We start from the raw sequence: 22270 nt of genomic DNA on the forward strand, positions 1-22270 counted from the left end.
AGTCTCGAATGCTCCTGGCTCTTGAAGGACTAAGCTGTTTTTGGATGCTCCTTACACAGTATAGAGTACTATGACACAATTGCCTCACCTGTTTAACATCTCCTGTTTCCCATCGCCTTGTTATTTCAACTCGTCAAATTGATATTAGACTTAAATTGTCTCTGTCTTAACTTTTTTGGAGCATGTAGCAATCATCTGATTTGAAATGACTATAAATTAAAAACATAAATCACAAGGTAAAACATCATATAATGTGTAGTTGTATTGCTGTCAATATAGCAAATGGTGAATATAATTTACAAATCACTATTTGTTTTTAATTAGCATTTTTCCTACTGTCACAACTTTTTTGGAATTGGGGTTAAAGATAATTTATAATCATTGTATTTATATTATTAAAGGGACAGTTTACCCAAAAATTACATTTCTGTCATTATTTACTCAACCTCTTGCCTCCCAAACCAGTATTCTATTCTTTATTTATTTTTCATTTTTTTCTCAGTAATATAAAAGGAGAAATGTTGGTAAAACACTACCATCAGATTCTATTTGTTAACATTATGAAGTGCTGAAAAAGTATTGTTCATTATTTAATGTTAACTAATGTTGCTAACTATGTTAACGAATTCAACCTAATTGTAAATTGTTTGTAAAGAACATTTTAAAGAATATTTTTGCTGCTCTTGCCATACAACGACAATTCATAGTGACCATGATTGTGAAAGCAAAGATTATCACTTAATAACAATTTACAGTAAATTGAATCTATCTATCTATCTATCTATCTCTGTCTGTCTGTCTGTCTCTCTCGCCGTCCGTCCGTCCGTCCATCAGTCTGTCCTTCTGTCACTCTTTCTTTTCTATCTATCTCCATCACATTTTGTAGCAAGAGCTGTGGGAAGATTCTTAATTTTGTGTGTGTGTGTGTGTGTGTGTGTGTGTGTGTGTGTGTGTGTGTGTGTGTGTGTTCAACTGAAAAATAACAGCATACAGGTTTTGGAATGACATGAGGGTGAGTACATAACTGACTTTTCATTCAGAATTTTTTCTTTTCATATCGTCAGTGTGTCTGAGTGACAGAAAGAGTAAATCTCTGGGGAATGTGTTCTAATACTCAGCACTTCACTCTGTGGCACCTTTGTTTGGCACAATGCCATTCATGCAATAAACGCTTCGCTGTGATTCCTGGCAATTTGCCGGCCTTAAGCCAGAAAACGGCTGAACCATCAAAGTCTCTCTCAATCTGTTTCATGACTACGTGTGTGCATGTATGCACGTGTTTCCATGTTTATGTCAACTATGTGTCTTTCCCCAGAATCAACAGATACATGTGACTTTCTCGAAGCTCACAGGAGCACAGAGTTTTCCGCAGGATCAAACAAACGGCAAGTCTGTAAATGAGTGCCAAATTCTCTCCTCCCATTCGGGGGTCTTAGGGACAGCTCTGTTATCTTTTTTCCCTCTCTTAGTTTTTCTTAAACCAGATCCATGCCCATATCTGTCAGACCTCTATGTGTGTGTGAACAGTATGCATGTTGATTTTTGGAGCTTGGCGGCACTTGCAGAAGTGCCCACCCTTATACACCCAGGCCTGAAATACAACCCCACACTCCAGCCAGAACTTTTAGATGTGCGTCTTTACACAACACTTGATTCAACACGTCTTAGACTATATTCAGTCTGTCAGCCCAAATCCGATTTTGGTGCATATCCGATTATATTTAGCAAGCCTGAACGGCAAAAAAATCACATGTAATACGATTTTATACATGCGTTTCAAGCTACATTCAAATGTGTTTGAAATACTATTCAAATCACATTTCTAGAAATCCGTTTCAGTCTGACCACTCTGATCGATGCGCAATACTTCTGCACAGTTTATACCCATATAAAAAAAAATCCTGGTTTAACCAGAAATAATTTAAATATGTCCCCATCTCAGCAGTAATGCACAAATTTAAGTAGTAGAGTTTGTAGGTTCTCAACAGAATTACATTACAGAGAAGCAAACTGTGTCTATGCCCCCCCAAAAAAAGAAAACATTTCAAGAGTGTAACACACTAGTACCACTGTAACACATTTTCTTAAGAGCTGAGGCCATTTGTGTCTTTGTAAATGACAGAAGCACATTTCACTCCTTATTTTTAAAGCAGATATGCATGCAAAACATTTCTAAATGTATAAAAACTGATTTACAACATCTCAGAAAACTATAATTGTACATCCAAACAAATTTGGGATGATTTCGACCCTTGTTTAGCGAAATGTAGGTCAAAACTTTCATTATCAAGCTCTTCAGTGTTGAGCGCTGCTCCCCCTGCTGGCGAAACCTGGTAATGACAGCATCTCATCAGCGACCTGCATTGGCTCCAGGAGCATAAAGGCACAGACTGGCGCTCCGCTGCTGCCAGATAAACTTCAGCGTTTCCAGAAGAGCAAGAGAGGGACGGCAGAACCGGTGCGGGGTTGAACTGTTCAGTGGTGAATTAACCAGCGGACAATTGTGAGACATCTGTGATATTCTCTTCGAAGTCTTTGCGGTGGAAATAATCGCTTCTGTTGTGGATTTTACACTCCCGAGATTATGAACTAAAAGTGTTATGCGCTGATCATTTAATTCACGGACTTTTAACCGGTGGAAATCTCTGCGATTCAAAGGTAACAAAAACTCGTTGCGATTTTAAAATACATTCAGTCTTAAACTATAGTGTATTAAGAGTGACTTTTGTTTGCTTGGTTTTTAATTAAATCATAACTGATATATATTTAATATTAAGCATGATTAAGCGCATTTTGAAACATGCTGTGCCTCAAACCTGCTATCAACATTTTGGGGACCATACGCGCATTAGTGGCCGTTCACCCCAAAAATGTTTATTTGTCCGTTTGTATTTCAATTATGTATCTCTGTAAAACAGTCGACAACCTTTAAAGGGATAGTTACCCCAAAAATTAAAATTCTCTCATCATTTACTCACCCTCATGCCATCCCAGATGCATATGCCTTTCTTTGTTCTGCTGAACACAAACGAAGATGTTTAGAAGTAAATCTCAACTCTGTAGGTCCATACAATACAAGTGAATAGGTGCCAGAACTTTGAAGCTCAAAAAAAGCACATAAAGGCAGAATAAAAATAATCCATACAACTTCAGTAGTTAAATACAAGTCTTTGGAAGTGTGTGAAAGGAGTGGGTGAGAAACCCAAATCAATATTTAAGAGAATTTTCCTTTTTGGGCGAACCATCCCTTTAAAACGCATCTTGAGACAGATGCATTCTGCAATATTTGTTGCACTGCAGCTTTTTTAGCACAAGAACGCATTTGATCTGAACAGCACAATGAAATCAAACTTTTCATTCAGTGTCTATACAGGCAGCCCACTGCTTGAATCACTGCCATATCATAACCATGTCTTTTCATAATTAACGCAATATCCTCAATGTGTTGTAATAATGTTTCAGGCATCAGTTGGAGCACTGGGATTTCATCTGTGGCTCAGATATGGAACTTTAACTTCATCTCTCCTGGAGTGAATTTGCCTGATTTTAGCTTTGCGCTTCTCCAGAAATGGTGGGGCACTTACATTTACAAGCTATGGATGAGAGTTTGAAAGGAAAGAACAGGGAGGGACTGCTCGATAGTCCGGATTCAGGACTCCCTCCAAGTCCCAGCCCACCCTTCTACTCTTTGTCACCGGGGATCCTTGAGTCTCGTTCCGGCAGCTGTTCAACACCAACTGAGCTGCAGGGATACAGCAGAAAGGAGAGCCGGGAGGGCAAACTGGTATGCATTCATCTAATGAAGGTGATATTTACTCAAGTAGGACATGTTCTTGGCCCTGAACAACATTCCTATTGACAAATCAGTGCCTTTTGATTTTAGGGGTAGGGTTAGGGTTAAGGCACTGATTGTTGTCTCAGGACCAACAAAGGAGGTTGATCCAAAATGATGCCCTACTTGGGTATACGGTATCATGTTTTACTATGTGTAATCAGACATTTTGGTGCATACAGTCACATGTGCATGTCTGAGGTCTAAATGGATGCAGTCGGCATCAAACAGTCATATTAGAATTTATTATTCTCACTATACATGGATAATTTACTTTTAAATATGCATTTATTTGTTAAATGCAGTTAAGGAGGTGTAAATGTACTTTTTGCTGTGCATTTACCTGTAACTTCCCATTTGATTGGGAACCAGTAGCAGTTATCAAAACAGTCGCATAAACAAAGCCATATACTTTAACGTGGTAACTAGGTAGAGCAAATTCAAAGGATCATGTTACTGGGAGGCAGGTTTTACTTCAAATGAATAAGCCGTTTGTGTCAACTTAAGACAGACTGTTGACAATGTGGAGGCATAAGGCCAGGGACAAATAATTAGAAGTAATCGGACAAAATCCTGAAATAGAAAGGACCTCAGGTGCCCGTGCCTCTGGAGACTCACTGTAATGAACAGAGGATGCAAGGAGGGGGCAGAGAGAGTTTCAGTAAACAAGTTGACCTTGTGTTTGCTGAGATTGAATGTGGTATCTGTAACTGATCTCTCTGTTCCTCCTTCCTCATAGCAACCTTTAAAAGCACATACACATGTGCACACACACACACACACACATCAAACCAGTACAGTATTACTTGACAGCACATGTTCACATTACAGTGTAATGCCTCATGTACAGACTAATAGACTGGGTATAACCTAGACTCAAGTTTTATTTCTGACTCTAATAGGTTACATAGCCCATTAAGCTATGACATGCGTCTGCATATGACATGACAATCCATTCAAATCTAAGTGTCCTTTCATATTGAAATAGGGCTACTATATGCGAATGAAAACCTCATGTTACTGTCTTTTGGAGTTAATGCAAAACCAGATTTGGATTAGCATAGATAGAAAACCTCTTCCAACACTTCATGGATGCATCCTCTAGGGCAGGAAATTACGTTTTCTTTTGGGAAACATAGCTCAGTTGACAAGCCAACTCTGTGTCAAAGCATTAACAAAACAACCCAACTTCATTGATTAAGCAAATTCCAGGGATCCATCAACTGTTACAGGAAAAGTTCACCCAAAAATGAAAATTCTGTCATGAATCACTCACCCTCATGTTGTTCCAAACTAGGACTGGGCGATATATTGAATATTCAACTATAATCATGATGATTTTGCTGCCGATATAAAATGAAGCAATATTGTGATGATTTTAATGCATTTTTTAATTAGACATTAAGTTTAATAAAAGCGCATCAGTAGACTTGTAACGATGCAGGAGGAGGCAAACAAGGGGTTGGATCCAAATGCAGTGATTTTATTAACAACAGTAAAAACTAAACGGAAAAAAACACAAACAAAGGAAATACCCGCGATGGGGAAACAAAACGCAAACACGGGAAACATCAAAGGCAGAACCGGCAGGATGAACATGAGGAGGAGCACGGAGACAGGCGTCCACAAACATCAACGATAGACAAGGGAATGGAGAACAAACAGGGTATATATACACTGGATACAAGATGATGACAAACTACAATCAGGTGAGCACAATGACACACGGCTGGCAGTGATGAGTGCTGGGGATCATGGGAAATGTAGTTCTAACACGAAGACAGTGAAACACGGGGCGGACAACAAGGAAAACGTGACATGGACTGTAAACAGAGACGGGAGAAACAGAAAACACGGGACAGACAACAAGGGATCATAACATAGGCCCCCCTCAAAAGGACCGGATTCCAGACGGTCCTAGAGGGGAAAAGACCCACAAGAACAACAACAAGAAAAAATGACCAAGGAGTGAGGGGGTAAAACAGACAGATGAAGGGGGCACAAGGGACACAGAGCCAGACCAAAGGGAGGCAAGACAGGCAATCCCAGGGGGGGGCAACGTGGGGCAGATAGATCCGGGGGGCAACGAGGGGCAGGCAGGAAGTCCAAGGGGGCACAGAGGGCAGGCAGGAAGTCCAATGGGGTACAAAGGGCAGGTAGGACGTCCAAGGGGGCACAGAGGGCAGGCAGGAGGTCCAGGGGGGCACAGAGGGCAGGCAGGAAGTCCTGAGGGGCACAAGGTTCAGGTGGTCTGGGAGCTGGCCACCGGGCAAGGACAGGTTTGGAGGGCCTGGGAGGAGGCCACCGGACAGGGACTGGGTCAGGGGGCCTGGGAAGAGGCCACAGGACTGGGACTGGGTCAGGGGGCCTGGAAGGAGGCCACAGGACAGGGACTGAGTCAGGGGGCCTGGGAAGAGGCCACAGGACTGGGACTGGGTCAGGAGGTCTGGGAAGAGGCCACAGGACAGGGACTGGGTCAAGAGGTCTGGGAAGAGGCCACAGGACGGGAACAGGGTCAGGAGGCCCAGGAGGAGGCCACAGGACAGGGACTGGGTCAGGAGGCCTGGGAGAAGGCCACAGGACAGGGACTAGGTCAGGGGTCCGGGGAGAAGGCCACACTAAGGGGACAGGTTTGGGTGGCCCGGGAGCTGGCCACAAGGCAAAGGCCGGTTTAGGGGACCTGGGAGGTGGCCATCGGACAGGGACAGGCCCAGGAGGCCTGGGAGGCAGCCTCAGGACAGGGCCAGGTCCCGGAGGCAGAGCTGAGAGGGGCTCTGGAGACGAAGCTGTGGGAGGTTCTGGAGGCCCAGGAGGAGGCCCAGGAGGAGGCTCAGGAGACGGAGCTGAGGAAGGCCCAGGAGACAAAGCCAAGGATGGCTCAGGAGGTGGAGCCGAGGGCGGTGGCACCGCAGGAGGCTCCAGAGGCAAAGCTCTGGGAGGCTCGGGGAGAAGAGCCGAGGGAGGCCCCGGAGGCCGGGCCGAGGCAGGCCCAGGAGGTGGAGCCGAGGAAGGTTCAGGAGGTGGAGCCGAGGAAGGCTCAGGAGGCAGAGCCGAGGGAGGCTCTGAGAGCTCAGGAGGCGGAGCTGAGGGAGACTCCTGAGATGGAGCTGAGGGCGGTGGCGCCGTAGGCAGCTCTAGAGGCGGAGCCAAGGAAGGCTCGAGAGGCGGAGCCGTAGGAAGCTTGGGGGGCGGAGCCCTAGTAGGCTCGAAAGGCTTGGGGGCCGGTGCCCTGGGAGGCTCGAGAGGAGCCCTGGGAGGCTCAGGAGACTTGAGGCGGAGCCTTGGAAGGCTCGAGAGACTTGAGGGGCGGAGCTCTGGAGGGCTTGAAAGGCTTGAGAGGCGGAGCCCTGGGCGGCTCGAGAAGCTTGAGAGGCGGAGCCCTGAGAGGCTCGAGAGGCGAAGCCCTGGGAGGCTCAAGAGGCTTGAGGGGCAGAGCTCTGAAAGGCTCGAGAGGCTTGGGGGGCGGAGCCCTGGAAGGCTCAAGAGGCGGAGCCCTGGAAGGCTCGGGAAGCTTGGAAGGCAGAGCTCTGGAAAGCTCGGTAGGCTAGGAAGGCGGAGCTCTAGGAAGCTCGGGAGGCGGAGCTCTGGCAAGCTCGGAAGGCGGAGCTCTGGTTAGCTCGGTAGGCTTGGAAGGCGGAGCTCTAGGAAGCTCGGTAGGCTTGGAGGGCGGAGCTCTAGGAAGCTCGGGAGGCGGAGCTCTAGGAAGCTCGGGAGGCGGAGCTCTGGTAAGCTCGGGAGGCTTGGAAGGCGGAGCCCTGGAAGGCTCGGGAAGCTCGGAAGGCGGAGCTCTGGAAAGCTCGGTAGGCTCGGAAGGCGGAGCTCTAGGAAGCTCGGGAGGCGGAGCTCTGGCAAGCTCGGAAGGCAGAGCTCTGGTTAGCTCGGTAGGCTTGGAAGGCGGAGCTCTAGGAAGCTTGGTAGGCTTGGAAGGCGGAGCTCTAGGAAGCTCGGGAGGCGGAGCTCTGGTAAGCTCGGTAGGCTTGGAAAGCGGAGCTCTGGAAAGCTCGGGAAGCGGAGCTCTGGAAAGCTCGGGAGGCTCGAAAGGCGGAGCTCTGGAAAGCTCGGGAGGCGGAGCTCTGGAAAGCTCGGGAGGTGTTGGGTCTTGGACGGTAGAGGCCACAGACGCTGGCTCTGGGACGGTCGAGGCTACAGGCGCTGGCTCTGGGACGGTCGAGGCTACAGGCGCTGGCTCTGGGACGGTCGAGGCTACAGGCGCTGGCTCTGGGACGGTCGAGGCTACAGGCGCTGGCTCAGGGACGGTCGAGGCTACAGGCGCTGGCTCACTGACCTCTGAAGCGACAGGCACTGGCTCACTGACTTCTGAGGCGACAGGCTCGCTCACCGTGGAAGGCGTGGGCGCTGGCTCGCTCACCGTGGAAGGCGTGGGCGCTGGCTCGCTCACCGTGGAAGGCGTGGGCGCTGGCTCGAAGACCGGGGCAGGTGTGGGCTCTGGCTCGAAGACCGGGGCAGGCGTGGGCCGGAAGGCGGAAGCCCGTCTTCTCTCCCTCCTCCGGGCAGACAAAGAGGGCCGCGCTGGCTCGTGGAAGACGACAGACGTGAGGGTGACCTCGTTGACAGGTGGAGTTGGTGTTACAGGGGGCGCCGGGGGCGGCTGAAGAGACACCACTGTGGACGGTGAGGCAGGGTCCTTCTCAGCAACGCCCACCGCGAGCGGTGAGTTGCACACCAGTAGGGTCGCCACCAGGAAGTCGCGGAGGGTCCAGCCACGCGTCGCCTGTGGCAGCCGCTCCTTCAGTCGCGGGTGCAGATTGCCCCTGAAGAAGACCACCAGAGAGGAGTCCGGGAAATCCGAAATACTCGCCAGCTTAAGGAAGTCGCGGATGTGGTCCTCTATAGGGCGGTCTTCTTGTTTCAAGCAGAGCAGGTCGTAGTTCGCTCGTTGAACCGCTGGATCCATAGTGGTCTGTCCTTCTGTAATGATGCAGGAGGAGGCAGACAAGGGGTTGGATCCAAATGCAGTGATTTTATTAACAACAGTAAAAACTAAACGGAAAAAACACAAACAAAGGAAATACCCGCGATGGGGAAACAAAACGCAAACACGGGAAACATCAAAGGCAGAACCGGCAGGATGAACATGAGGAGGAGCACGGAGACAGGTGTCCACAAACATCAACGATAGACAAGGGAATGGAGAACAAACAGGGTATATATACACTGGATACAAGATGATGACAAACTACAATCAGGTGAGCACAATGACACACGGCTGGCAGTGATGAGTGCTGGGGATCATGGGAAATGTAGTTCTAACACGAAGACAGTGAAACACGGGGCGGACAACAAGGAAAACGTGACATGGACTGTGAACAGAGACGGGAGAAACAGAAAACACGGGACAGACAACAAGGGATCATAACAAGACTATTTTCAGTGTTGCACAGTTATTTAAAATAACATCAAAATGGTTATGTTAAAAGGTTGTGACTAAAGAAAGATGAATGTGATCTGTTTGCACTTTAGTATAAACGGGTGACGTGCTGTTCCGTGCATGCGCGGGCTCATGTGCTCGTGTTATAAGCGCCATTACATGCACTGTGAAATCAAAGTACTGCATGTTCTAGCATTCACACAATTCCAAACATTAGTAACTGCTACAAGTGATTATACAAATCTACAAATCCCAGCACAGAATAACAGAAAAGGAGGAGATGACAGCTTTTCACCAGATGCTACACACTGCACTTTCAGTGTCAAAATAAAAGCTCCATGGCTACGTTCACACAGTCGGTGTTTGGGATTAACAACTGTAATTACGTACAGATGTAAGTCTTGAAATGTCCTATTCATACAACAGTTTACAGTAGCAGTCTGTATGAACGAACATCCGAAGTCACAACCGTATTCCAACACCTGTAACCATAGTGAGAGTGACTAAAGTAAATATCAAAGATGGCGACGTCCATAACCCCAGCATGTCTTATCACACTTGCCGCCACGTTATTAAATAAATGAGTCCAATCGAGGTGCAAGTTCGTCCATCTGATTATAATTAACCGACAGTGGCTTTGAATCCTTTTTAACTTGCGTGCAGAGCGCGGCTTTTGTGTCACGCGGCTTGTGACAGCGAACAGCTCTGGTGGAAGACAGCGGCTGAATCTTCAGATGACAAGCAGCTATATCACCGTCTGAATGAGTTAACCCCACATGAAACACACGAGACACACGTGTACAGTGCAGCGTGTCTCTCACTGTACATGATGTAACTGACAACTAGTTGTCCAGTATGGTTTTGTTCACACAGCACAGGTTTGCAGAGAATGCGGTTGTGAGACCTGAAAATTTGCAAGTGTCAGTTTGGTTATAAAATGCAGTTGTCACACTTGTAAATAACCGAAATGTGTGAACGTAACCATATTAAGCACTCAAAATGGAATATAAATATAAAAGTGCATATTAATGAAAACGATTAAATGTCATTCTGCCTTGTGGTTATTTTGTGAAAAAATTTGGAAAACATACCTTTGTTAGTTTTTAATAGATTGATTTATTTATTCAATGCCTTTAAAATCTTTGCTACAATGGCTGTTTGGATAAAAAATAAGATATATCAAGATATAGATCAGGATATAAATCAAATATTGTCATTATCGAATATCATCCAAAAAAATAAAAAAATATTGAGAAATAATTTTTTTAATTTTCTTTTTAAATCTCCCAGTCCAATTCCAAACCTTTGTTTGAATAAAGTCTTTCTTTTTTTTGTGGAACTCTTCTGAGAGATGTTTGGCAGTATGTTAGGCCCAGTCACCATTAACTTTCATTGCATCTTTTTTTTTTTCTCCATACAATAAAACATTAATGGTGATTGAGTCCCTTATATTCTGCCTAACATCTCCTTTTGTGTTCCATGGGAAAAAGAAAGTCATGAGGGCGAGTAAATAATTGTGTAACAGAATTTTCCATGTTTTGGGTGAATGATCCCTTTAATATCATTGAGGTAACAGTGATCTGCATTCATGGCTAATGTGCAACATAAATGCTTTGCTTGAGCACGCCACAAAGACCAGCTATCTTAAGGCATTCTGGATCGTATAAATGATCACCCAAACACTCCTCTTTGGCCTGTTTGAGAAACGTGCTTGCACTTGTTTAAAGACTGTTCCAAAGTTCAGACAAAATCTGCTTAAACTCCTCACTCAGTGAAATAGAAGGGAGTAGCACTACTTTATTTGTGCAAAATACATTTTATATATTTTTTGTAATATGACTTTAACACATTGGAAAGCTCTCAAGCCAATGTCAACAAACTATCCCTCTTCCACGTTCAAAGCCATTTCCAAAATCCTATTACTTAAAGGTATAAAATATGTGGTCAACCCTGCAGGCAACATGCAATATATGAGGAAAAAATGATCACCCAAAGTAAAAAAAAAATACAAAGCCATAATTGTTTGCAGCATTTTGCGTTTTCTGTTCATTGCAATCTTGCCTTGTGAGGGTGTGTATCCCAGCATACACTGTACAGTATATGTACAGTTTGTATGATTGCAGGAATAGATGTGTCTCATTGCGTCAACACTTTTTTCCTCTCATTTTGTGGCTGCTGGTCTATTTTGAGAGTTGTTTTTGTATGCCATGTTAGAAAAAAATCCCGCCAATCTATTTTAGAGTGGCAGGCCTAACAGGAGCTATTGCAATCAGTTGCATACATTTCTGATGACCTCTGTTTACTCAAATAAGAAGCAACGGGTTCTCCCCCCGCCCCTCCCCTGAAACACTAGCCACCCTAATGCTGCTTTAAATACCCCATGAAATCAACATTTTAGTCCATGTGTTTGCCTTAACATTGACAAAATTCGCTTTTTGCAGATATGTTAATACAAAATGTACAGTCTTTGGGCGAATTCCAATCTTCCCTGTGCCCTATTCAACCAGACCCCTTGAAGTAGGTAATCTGAAGGGAGCATCACATTACAGAATAAATGTACCCTTCACTTACAGTTTTGTGAAAAGGTTTTTCCTGAAAAGATTTTGTGTTTTACTTTCGTTTGGAATGAAACTTCGAGTGGCGACCACTTCCTGCAGTGCCCCTCAAGGTCGCCCCCTCATCGGGGCCTTATTGTTGAGATGACATGATCAGCTGTGTTGTGCAATTCGACTACTACTACTACTACTACTACATTAAGTAACATTAGTTAATTATATTAGTTAGCATGAGCTTACAATGAACAATACCGTTACAGCTCTTATCAATTCTTGTTAATGGTCATTACAACATACAGTATACTAATATGTATTTAAAGCTGATGAATGAGAAAAAATTAACTTTTTCTGTTAAAATACTTTCTTCTATTCCAGCTAAATATGCAAAGACAACTATAAGTAAGCCATTCATAGGTTACATTTCTCGAAAACTGTAAGCACTGTTTTTATGTGGCGCTTTGAAAATATCTGTTTGTTTTGAGTGACCCGCTTAGACCTGCCCCCAACTCATGCCATTTGTTGAGGAACATTGTTGGGGCGGGTCTAAGCGGGGTGCTCAAAACACACAGAGACTATCAGGGGCTCTCTCTTTGTTTGACCAATGGCAGATGGGGTGTATTCAAAAAGATTTGTGCAAAGTGTTTGTTGCTGCAAAAATGGCATACTTCAGCTTTAACATTAAAAGTTGCATATGTTAACATCATGAACTAACAATTAAAAATTGTAACTGTGTACAGTAACATTAACCAAGATTGGTAAATGCTGTAAAAAATATTGTTCGTTGTTAGTTCATGATACCTAATGATCTATGATTTACTAATGATAATAATTAAAACCTTATTTATAATATAAAGTTTTACCAGAATTTCTTTACTTTTTCAGTGCTAATGGCACTTTACAAAACATAAAAATAAAAGTACATCTAAACTATAAAATAAAACCAAACAATATTTATATACAGTATATATATAAAATACACAACATAACAACAGAGGCCAAACCAATAGCATAGAGTGGAGTGATGGTGTAATTCAGCCTCAATCAGGGGCAGACTGGGAAGAGAAATTGGCAAAGGAATTTACACAGAAACAGGCTTAAAAGCTGTTGCTGTCCATTTGTGTATATCGCTGCCCCCTTCGGCATATCGCGTGCCATTTTGTGGCCCGTTCTGCATAACGCGGTGGCCCATTTCAGCTTATCGTGTCCTATTTGGCCCCGTTTCGTGGCCAGCCCATTGGGAAAAGTCCCGGTTCTCCCAAAGGCCAGTCCGTCCCTGGCCTCGATGTACTATTAATCCATGACATAATACATGACATAATCCATGACGAAAACAAAAGCTATAATGGCGAGAGGAAATGTATGAAGGCAAAAGCCACCACACCATGAAATTCCTCCATCTGCGAGAAAGCCACATTGAACAGCAAAATGAGTGAGCCGGGGCAAAGAGATTGTGGCAGGGAACACCAGCAACATGCAGGAATGTGTCGTAAATGAATACAAGAATGCCTATTTTATTGAGAAAAAAAACATATACAGTGTGGTCCAAAAGTCTGAGACCACGAGTACCTTTATAATTTAATAAAAATGTTCATAACAAATTATGTACATGAGTTTCATATTTTGTGTGTCAGTGTCAGCATGCGCTCCACTGGGATGACTCCACAAGTTTACGCATCACCTGATGATGCATGTTATCCAGCATGTTTTGAGAGTGTTCCAAAAAGTATATTATGTGCTTCTATAAAATCCAAGAAATATGCATTTATAATGATTCAACATGGTCTATAAATGTAGTAAAATTATAGTAATGACGAACTCAGCTCAGCCTTCAACCTTAGATGGAGGAGTTATCTGAGACTGTAGAGCTATTGAACTTTTAACTACTCTGTCCTGTTTCTTGGTTTATGAACATTGAGTGCAGTATCTCGTGTGACTGCATGTCTCCTGGGTTTTTAGCGTGGTGAGGTGGCACATCGTCTAACAGCACAGTGGGCTCATCCATTCAGCATTTAACACAGGGGATACAGAGACTCGTGTTACATTTGTACTTCTACAGTGCATAAACACACATAGACATACACTGGGGTCCAAAAGACCACGTTTAAAATCTGGGATTCAAAATCTAATTTAGGCCAGGAAAGACAGAGAACATTTTAGTTTTAGGATGAATGAGAATTAGTTCAGATTGTGCACTATTTTTGAGTCACACTTATGCTTACTCTATAGTACGAGATTTCATTTGCTTCCATAGAAGCACCCAAGATTGTGTTTGGAACATTGTCAAATCATGCTGGAATAACATGGATCATCATGTTTTGCACAAACTTGTGGAGCCCATGCCAGCTCATATGGAATGATTTTCCGGACATTATTCAAAAGGAATTGCAAATTGTATTTGCAATTGCGTTTTCAATTTGTGGACGCATAAAATGTGACATAATCCAAACGCAATTGCAAATCGCGCATTACCGTTTGCATTTTCGTTTAAGCGAACACACAGTGACTGCCAGATATCAAATGGAAAAGCAAAGTCCGTTTGCAACTGTGTTTCCCATATCTTACGAGTTTTGGCCCTGTCATATTTAAATAGCAATTTCAATTACCACATCTGCTTTTTCACTTTCTCAGCGTAGCGTATGTAGCCAGCCAAAACTCAAATGGAATACTAATTCCCTTAGTATTTCCATTGATGACTTACACGGAAACCTGTCAATCAGGGTCAAGGGTGGGATTATGCTATGGGGCGTGTTTGTCTTGGGAAGAGACGTCACTCACAGTCGACAGTCAAGATCAAATAAACCGGCGTCTGTTCAGGGCATCACCTCTTTATTTATTTTGTATTTATTTTAATGTTTATTTGACAGGGACAAATGCATAGAACATTGCTTTATAAAGAATACAAAGTAGATGCCACGCATACATGTTTCTAGCCATGACTAATTTGCAACCCCTGTCCCTGGTTAGGCTTATAAATTTAAAACAAAAATTACAGAGTATTGAGTTTAAGATTTATAATTAATAAAATACATACAACAAATACATCCCATATATGAAATAAGATATGGGCTTAAGTAGATGTGGAAGTCACTATAAATCAAAGTCTAGACACATTTAACAATACAAGAACACAAAAGGGTGCATATGTCTGTGCGTGCTCACATATGCAACATTATGTTTGTGTGCATTGTGTTATGTCCTGTACAGTCAGTGTTCACAAAGTTGTTTCAGTTTCAGCCATTGCTTTAAATGTGTATTAAAAACCTTGAAGTCTGTCAATGTTTTAATTTCAGATGCATTCCACAAATGTATGCCTCTTACTGAAAATGATGTCTGACCAAATGTTGTTCTACGCTTTGCGGCTATAGTTTCCACTTATTGTGCCTCTAGTTCTTATTCCGCTCTTTTGTTTATGTACTAGTTGACAGAATATTTCTGGTGCAACGTTGTTCACACACTTAAAAATTAGTTTTAAAAAGAAAAATTTACAAAACTGTCAAAACTCAAGATATTATGCTTCCTTAAAATGATGCAGTGATGCCATCTTACAGATTTCTGGTCCATTACTTTTAATGCTCGTTTATATAATGACTCTTGACCGTCGACTGTGAGTGACGTCACTTCCCAAGACAAACACGCCCCATAGCATAATCCCACCCTTGACCCTGATTGACAGGTTTCCGTGTAAGGCATCAATGGAAATACTAAGGGAATTAGTATTCCATTTGAGTTTTGGCTGGCTACATACGCGACGCTGAGAAAGTGAAAAAGCAGACATGGTAATTGAAATTGCTATTTAAATATGACAGGGCCAAAACTTGTAAGATATGGGAAACACAGTTGCAAACAGACTTTGCTTTTCCATTTGAAATCTGGCAGTCACTGTGCGTTCGCTTAAACGAAAATGCAAACGGTAATGCGCGATTTGCAATTGCGTTTGGATTATGTCACATTTTATTGAAAACGCAATTGCAAATACAATTTGCAATTCCTTTTGAATAATGTCCGGAAAATCATTCCATAAGCTCAAATGTATGCTGTTGTTACACACAATGGAAATTCTCCAATGTATTTGCACAAAGTCAAATTGTTATCTGATAATATACATTTTTAATGAAACAAAATGCTAAATATTATAATGTCATTAATTCTCTCAGTCTTTTGGATGTCAGTCTTCTTCATTACAAATGAAACAAGTTAAAGTCATATTCTTAGCTTATCCTGAGTTTGCATTATGGTCGAATAGAAATAAATGATTTTTGTGTTTTAAATATTTGTAATATATTAAATGTACTGTAACTAAAAATATAGGTTCTTGCCATTATAATATCGATACAGTATCTATAGGTAAACTAGTCCAATACTTAGTCACCCTATCTCTAACATTTGGCCAGAGTTCAGAGAACTGCTTGATAAAATCTACTGTAGTTACTACATGTCTGAAGGTGACATACTGTCCCTCACATGGAACGGCACAATTCCTCTGACTTCTCTTTACTAGTTCAACAGTACTTAACATCCAAAGGCTTCAAACAAAAAATGGCGATTGTCATCTATCACAATATGAAACTGCAAAGGATAAAGAGACCAGTGTAGACATGTCAGCAGGTTACATTATTTACTGGATGTGCAAGTTCAAAAATGTTGCGCTTCAGCTCGGGAAGAGCCCACATTCTCCAAGTCACCTCAGATCTTAGCAGAGATCTGAATGATGAATGATGAATTAATTTGCATTAGCTGTCAGAGAGAGAGTGAGAACAAGGCTGTGTACGTGCTGGGCACAGAGGAGGATGATGAGCATGGTGAGTGTGTGTGTGTGTGTGTGTGTGTGTGTGTGTGTGTTGATGGCTAGAGCAGGTGAAGGCACAGACTGCTGCATTGTCGCCGTTTGTCTGACCACCAAAAATATCAACATGGAGACAGACTCACATGCACACAAACTGCACTGCTTCAAACTCTGTAATAATCTCATTATCTCAATTTACTGAAACTAATGGACTAGCTGGATTATATTTGTATGTGGCACTCATTTAACAGATAGTTGTTACTTTGCATAGAAAGTAAAATACCCCACCTCATCAATCTTTAAAGTAAATTTCCATACAAAATATAATGTGAGAAATATCACACAAGCAACTGTGCTGCATGGCTTACAGAGCTGAATTTCAGTAGCCTACAACAGCATGGTTTCGAGTGTGATGCTGCTTTTAAACAACAGTTTCATACATAAGAAGTTCAAGTAATGTCAATGAACTTAAATTTTACACACAATATTTCCATATATTTAGTTTATTTTTGCTCTGCCAATGAAAATAGTTCCCAAAGGAACTAAAGCAGGATGAACACCAAGCAGAGCTCTGCTAGTGAACAAATTTATACTAAATATCTGCATTCTTGAAGCGCCTCTTACCCAGTCTAACTTTTGTATAATTATAACTACTTATATACCATGTACCTGCACCCCTGAGCCTTCTCTTTACTGTTGTACATGAAACTGGTGTTGAGCGGGTAGAATTCAATGAAGCTGTCAGCTGAGGACATGTGAGTCGTCTATTTCTCAAACTAGAGTTGTATCTGGGCCTTCCACATCTCTTTGTGTCCTTGTTAGAGCCAGTTGTCCTTTGTCTTTGAAGACTGTAGTGTACACCTTTGTATGAAATCTTCAATTTCAAGCATTGTATAGCCTTCATTCCTCAAAACAACGACTGACTGTTTTTTCTGTTGCCATTTTTGACCTAATATTGACCATAAGACATGCTAGTCTACTGCATACTGTGGCAACTCAAAATCTAACACAAAGACAATGTTGAGCTTCATTTAACGAACCAAATAGCTTTCAGCTGTGTTTGATATAATGGCAAGTGTCTGGTTGTAATGAGAGTTAGCTAAATGGCTAAATGCTGTTTTTTAATGTCTCCAATTAGCTGCCATACTTGCTCCTGAACTCTCAAGGTCCAGATGCTAAGTCACGGATGTACCCTGTGGTCTACGGAGAGAGCATTGAGGTCAACCCAAAACCTGAAAAAGAGATCAAGTAAGTGACATTATGCAGCATCAGCAACTAGTACCAGTGCTAGAAAAATGCTCATGTTAAAATACCAATTTTACAGCGTTTCCTCTATTATGAAGGTTTGCTACAAATATCATAGTTAAAAAATTTGGTTATTGTAATTTAAACCTTGGTAAATTTGGTGGTTACTATGGTTTTACTAACAATAGCATATGCTAAACTCTTGTAGGGGAACTCTATCCTTTTTGTAAGGAAACACAAAACAATTTCAGAAAATAAATTCCACTGTCCTCTAAGGATATTATATTCTATTACTTGTTTGACTAATTAATTCATGTTAATTGCCATCCATCAGGTTCAACTCAGCAGTGAAGTATGCTTCAGACAAACATTTCCGCGACCAAGTATACTGCGTCCAGGTCCCGACCGTCACGTCCTTTAGCGAGACAGTGGTGGCGGTGCAAAACCACACGTGGCGCAGCTACAAGTCAGAGGTTCACTTCGAGCCACGGCTCAGGCCTATACACTTCCAAAGCACAACCATAGTGTTTCCCAAGCATGCCCGTAATACGTACCGCACCACACTTAACTACAATTGTAACAGAAATGCAGCCGGGCGACGATGGTTTGTGTCCACAGTCAGACTAGAGTCCACCGAGGATGCCAGTCCATGTATCATTTACACAGAAGACCTCTGAGAGGGGTTTGATATCGTTCCCACAATTGAAAAACTCCCTTTTTAGAGCTGCATTGGAAGTGCTTGGACTCGAGCAACAGGGCTCTGTTACAACTACAACCCTGATTAAAAATGGATGGAGACTGGAGACTTCAAAGAAAACTAAGTCAGTGAGGGCCATTTTGTTCTTTTGCTTCCGGTGAAGTTGGTACTTAACAGTGGGAATAAGTTGTGTCTGTGCAGTCTTCTTTACATGTTGCAGTATACGTTTATTATGTGTAAGTCATGTATTTTTGTACATCAGAGATTTTTTGATTGTAATATCCAGTCAGGAGGGGAGTGAACCATTTGGGCAGAAACAGTTTCTGATATTTCTAAAGCTTATTCATTGGCCCGCACGGAATCACAGAATTCAGCGGATTTTCGCAGAATTCATACACATGTTGATTTAAAAGTTCGACACATCCCCCTCACCTTGCGTGTTTAAAATCTAATCAGAATCTCTATTATTTGCCAGCACATTTAGGTAACCAAGGTCAATTCTGGTACCTCACACAGTACCTTTTAAAGCCAAAATCTAAAAATGTTTGCCTAATTTGATACGGTTATCATCTACAATTTAAACTGCAATACTCAGCTTTAAGCGATTTAACCATTTCAATCTGAATTCTGAATTCTACAGATTTTCCCCCAGCGCAAAAATATGAAAAGGTTCCATGCGGGCCTAATTATTTGTCTTACTCAGTATTGCTGATTCTTGCAAATGCTCAAACAGGAAATGGTACACCACAAGCCTGACTATAATTAAGACTAAATGCTGCCAAATTTTATTGCCATATTTTATTATAAAGTCTGTGGATGAGAGATCCAGCACATAGTAAATTGGGATTCAACCCTAAATATTCAGAGAATTTGCTGAGATCATATTTACTGTATCTTAGTTGCACTTTTGTGTTATAAATGTCTTGATATGAAAAAAGGTAAATAAACAAGTAGGAGCACTTGAAAGGTTGGACCAAATATTCTGTAAAATGTATAGAAAGGGAAATACGACCTTAAAGATTTCCTCCCTTTCTGTTTGTACCTCAGACAATGTGGAATAATTCTTGCACAAGTAAAAAAATACAATTATTTTTTTTTGGCCACCCAAGGTTTTGAGGTGATGATAATAATGAAATGGCCAAAAGATGACCTGAACTCACAAAGATGGTTAGGGAATGAAAGAAAATGCAAGAACTTGTATTTAAATTAATAACCAATAGATTGATTGAGCATGTATTACAGTAGATGGGAGAATTGAGGGGGGATTTGTGCTGGTTTTGTGAATAAGAATAGTTAACCTGGAGGGAACAAAGTTAATTTAACTCATGACATTATTATCTTCTGAAGACTATGTGCATTAACCTGACATGCGTTCTGGTTGTATGACTGGATAACCTCTGGTTTCGAGAAGTAATGAGTATTTTCTCTTGTTTTTGGAGCCAAAAAGTCTCATCTAAAATCTTGATTAAGTGAACTGTTAACACCAGCTAATGCATTTCCTGTTGCACACAAACTCTTTTGTGTAGCTGAGAGGGAACGCATCCTGTTCTGAGATGACTTGCTTTAACTTCTGCTGTTCTTTTTGGAAGGTAATGAGATATAATGCACCGATATTTTCACTAAAGCAATCAATCATTGGGGACGTGTCAATACTTGATTTTGTTCTTGATTTTGGACTATAAATTTAGAATTCTTACCTCATTAAAAATCTTTCTTTTTTTTTATGATGTTGATCCTCTGGTGCATGAAAATAGCTGTGCATTTAATATTTCAGGGGAAAAGAAAAATGTATGTTTAAGTCTGTAATAGTGTATGGATTTACTGTAAGTGTTGAGAGGAAATACATGGAAGTAAAAGAACAAAAGAACAGGGTTCTGTCAAAACAGTGTTATACAGTAAACTAATGCATCATGCACATATATTCCATGACATTACTGGAAAATATGCATACCATAGACATTTAGATGGTTTAGTTAACCAATGCCTGCAAAAAGCATTAGCATTTAAAGAGAAACTCGCAAGGGGTTGAAAAGATGTGAAATTACAGGGGAGGCATGTCTGATAAATCACTTATGTGTTGAAATGGTTTACCCATGAAATGATGGACATTTGATAAGTTAATAGAGGAATTTTAGCAACGTGTTGAAAGCCATGTTATGTAATTAGACTGGAGCTGATGGGAGAGCATTTATTTTTGTCATGTGTATGAAATTTTATGATTAAATCAGTTTGATGTAAAAATACTCTCTGCTAACTGATCAATTTTTGTTTTGTTTCCTATAACACGATAATTTGTGTGTATGTAAAATACTTTACTGTTGTATATGTGGCAAACAGCACTTGTAATTCTCTTTATATTTTTGTATAAGTCCCAAGTTAATTGTCTTTTGGACAACAGATGAGAAAATAATTTAAGAAAAACAAAATGTATATCCAAACTGAATAAATAAAAGCCCCAAACCTCAAAACGCCTGCATATGTTTATCTTTTAGTGCCATGATGAACATGATGAAATCTATTTTCTATGATTAAGGTAAGAATGAGCCGTCACTGCATATGCACCGTCACTGTTACTGCCGCAGTTTCCATCAAGGTCAAATATTTTCCAGTTTAAGATGAAAAATTGTTCTGCAATTATACTATCATAAAATTCAACTTCTGGAAAAACATCTCTCTGACCTGCAATTCTCTAGAAAGACTCTGAAATAATACTCAGACCTCAAGGGAGGCAGTATATATCAGAGAATTTGAATCCATACATTCAAGCTTGTTTTAGGCTGTATTACAAGGAAGTATTTTTATAAAGCAGTCATTAAGTACATTATCAAGAGGCATGGACATTATTACTACAATACAATTGTATTTCAACAATACAGTGGTTCCAGAAGTATTTGGATGTGTAAGCCACACATGATGAATGAGTGGCATTGCATTAGAAAACAAAACATCAAACCAAGTAGAATGTATTTTAAAGATAGCAAAAGTAACACGACAGGGTCTGGGGGGGGGAGACATTACCCCCATAGAATTTTCTTGTGCCCCCAAAACTTCAGATGCCCCTTCCAAGTCCAATGAAGAGACAATCACTTGCCCACACTAAAGATCAAAATGCACATGTCACAAGCTTCATTTATCTTTAATAAGTCAATCTGACTGAATCTGATTTTCCCATGCTAAATACTATTAAATCATTTATTTTAACTGGTTGATTTACATGAACTGTAAGAAAACTGATACACTTAAATGATTAGAAACGCCCAGCACAACATATGAGAGAGAACAATTTAGAGGAGCATGTTCAACTCCTCACCTTCATTACTTCATTACTGCATTCACAATAATGTAACAAATGTAGCATTTTGTGACACTATAGCCTTATTCGTTGGAAAATGTAGCTGGTTACTGGAAAAGCTACACTGTTGTGAAAATAGCTGAGCTACTGTCACACTACTGAAAAATGCAGTTAAATTAGTAGCGTGTAATTAGTAACCTATGAGTCCATGATTGCAGTACCATTTAGGCCATGTATATATAAAATTACTTACATATTTTCCCCTCAATAAACCTTTACTGTTTATTAAATTAATTGTTACAAATAATTAGCATTTGTTCCAAAATATTAACGATATTCATTTATTTGTATTTTATTTCAATAACAATAAGTCAGTTTTACCTTTTTATGGACACTCTAAACTGCAGAACAGCCCAATGAAGAAATGGTAAGATCCTCGTTGTCATTCCCTTCGAAAATCAAAAAATGGCTCTGCTG

The 22270-nt window shown here is 41.4% G+C and overlaps 1 protein-coding gene across 1 annotated transcript; it reads left to right on the forward strand.

The window, feature by feature from the left end:
• Positions 1-2399: 2399 nt before the first annotated feature.
• LOC127630904 (refilin-A-like) lies at positions 2400-20956 on the forward strand. Its single transcript, XM_052108763.1, has 4 exons — positions 2400-2658; positions 3463-3784; positions 17698-17807; positions 18139-20956. The coding sequence occupies exons 2-4, from the start codon at positions 3569-3571 to the stop codon at positions 18479-18481; spliced, it is 669 nt and encodes a 222-aa protein (XP_051964723.1). The 5' UTR covers positions 2400-2658; positions 3463-3568; the 3' UTR covers positions 18482-20956.
• Positions 20957-22270: the final 1314 nt, after the last annotated feature.

The sequence above is a fragment of the Xyrauchen texanus genome, chromosome 37 (genome assembly GCF_025860055.1).
Source record: "Xyrauchen texanus isolate HMW12.3.18 chromosome 37, RBS_HiC_50CHRs, whole genome shotgun sequence".
Lineage (NCBI taxonomy): Eukaryota > Metazoa > Chordata > Actinopteri > Cypriniformes > Catostomidae > Xyrauchen > Xyrauchen texanus.

What these genes read in the sequence shown, in the direction of transcription:
- LOC127630904 (XM_052108763.1), top strand. Translation starts at nt 3,569, where the DNA reads ATGGTGGGGCACTTACATTTACAAGCTATGGATGAGAGTTTGAAAGGA. An exon ending in AGAGCCGGGAGGGCAAACTG is followed by an intron (nt 3,785 to 17,697) that starts GTATGCATTCAT and finishes GTCTCCAATTAG; the next exon opens with CTGCCATACTTGCTCCTGAA. An exon ending in AAACCTGAAAAAGAGATCAA is followed by an intron (nt 17,808 to 18,138) that starts GTAAGTGACATT and finishes GCCATCCATCAG; the next exon opens with GTTCAACTCAGCAGTGAAGT.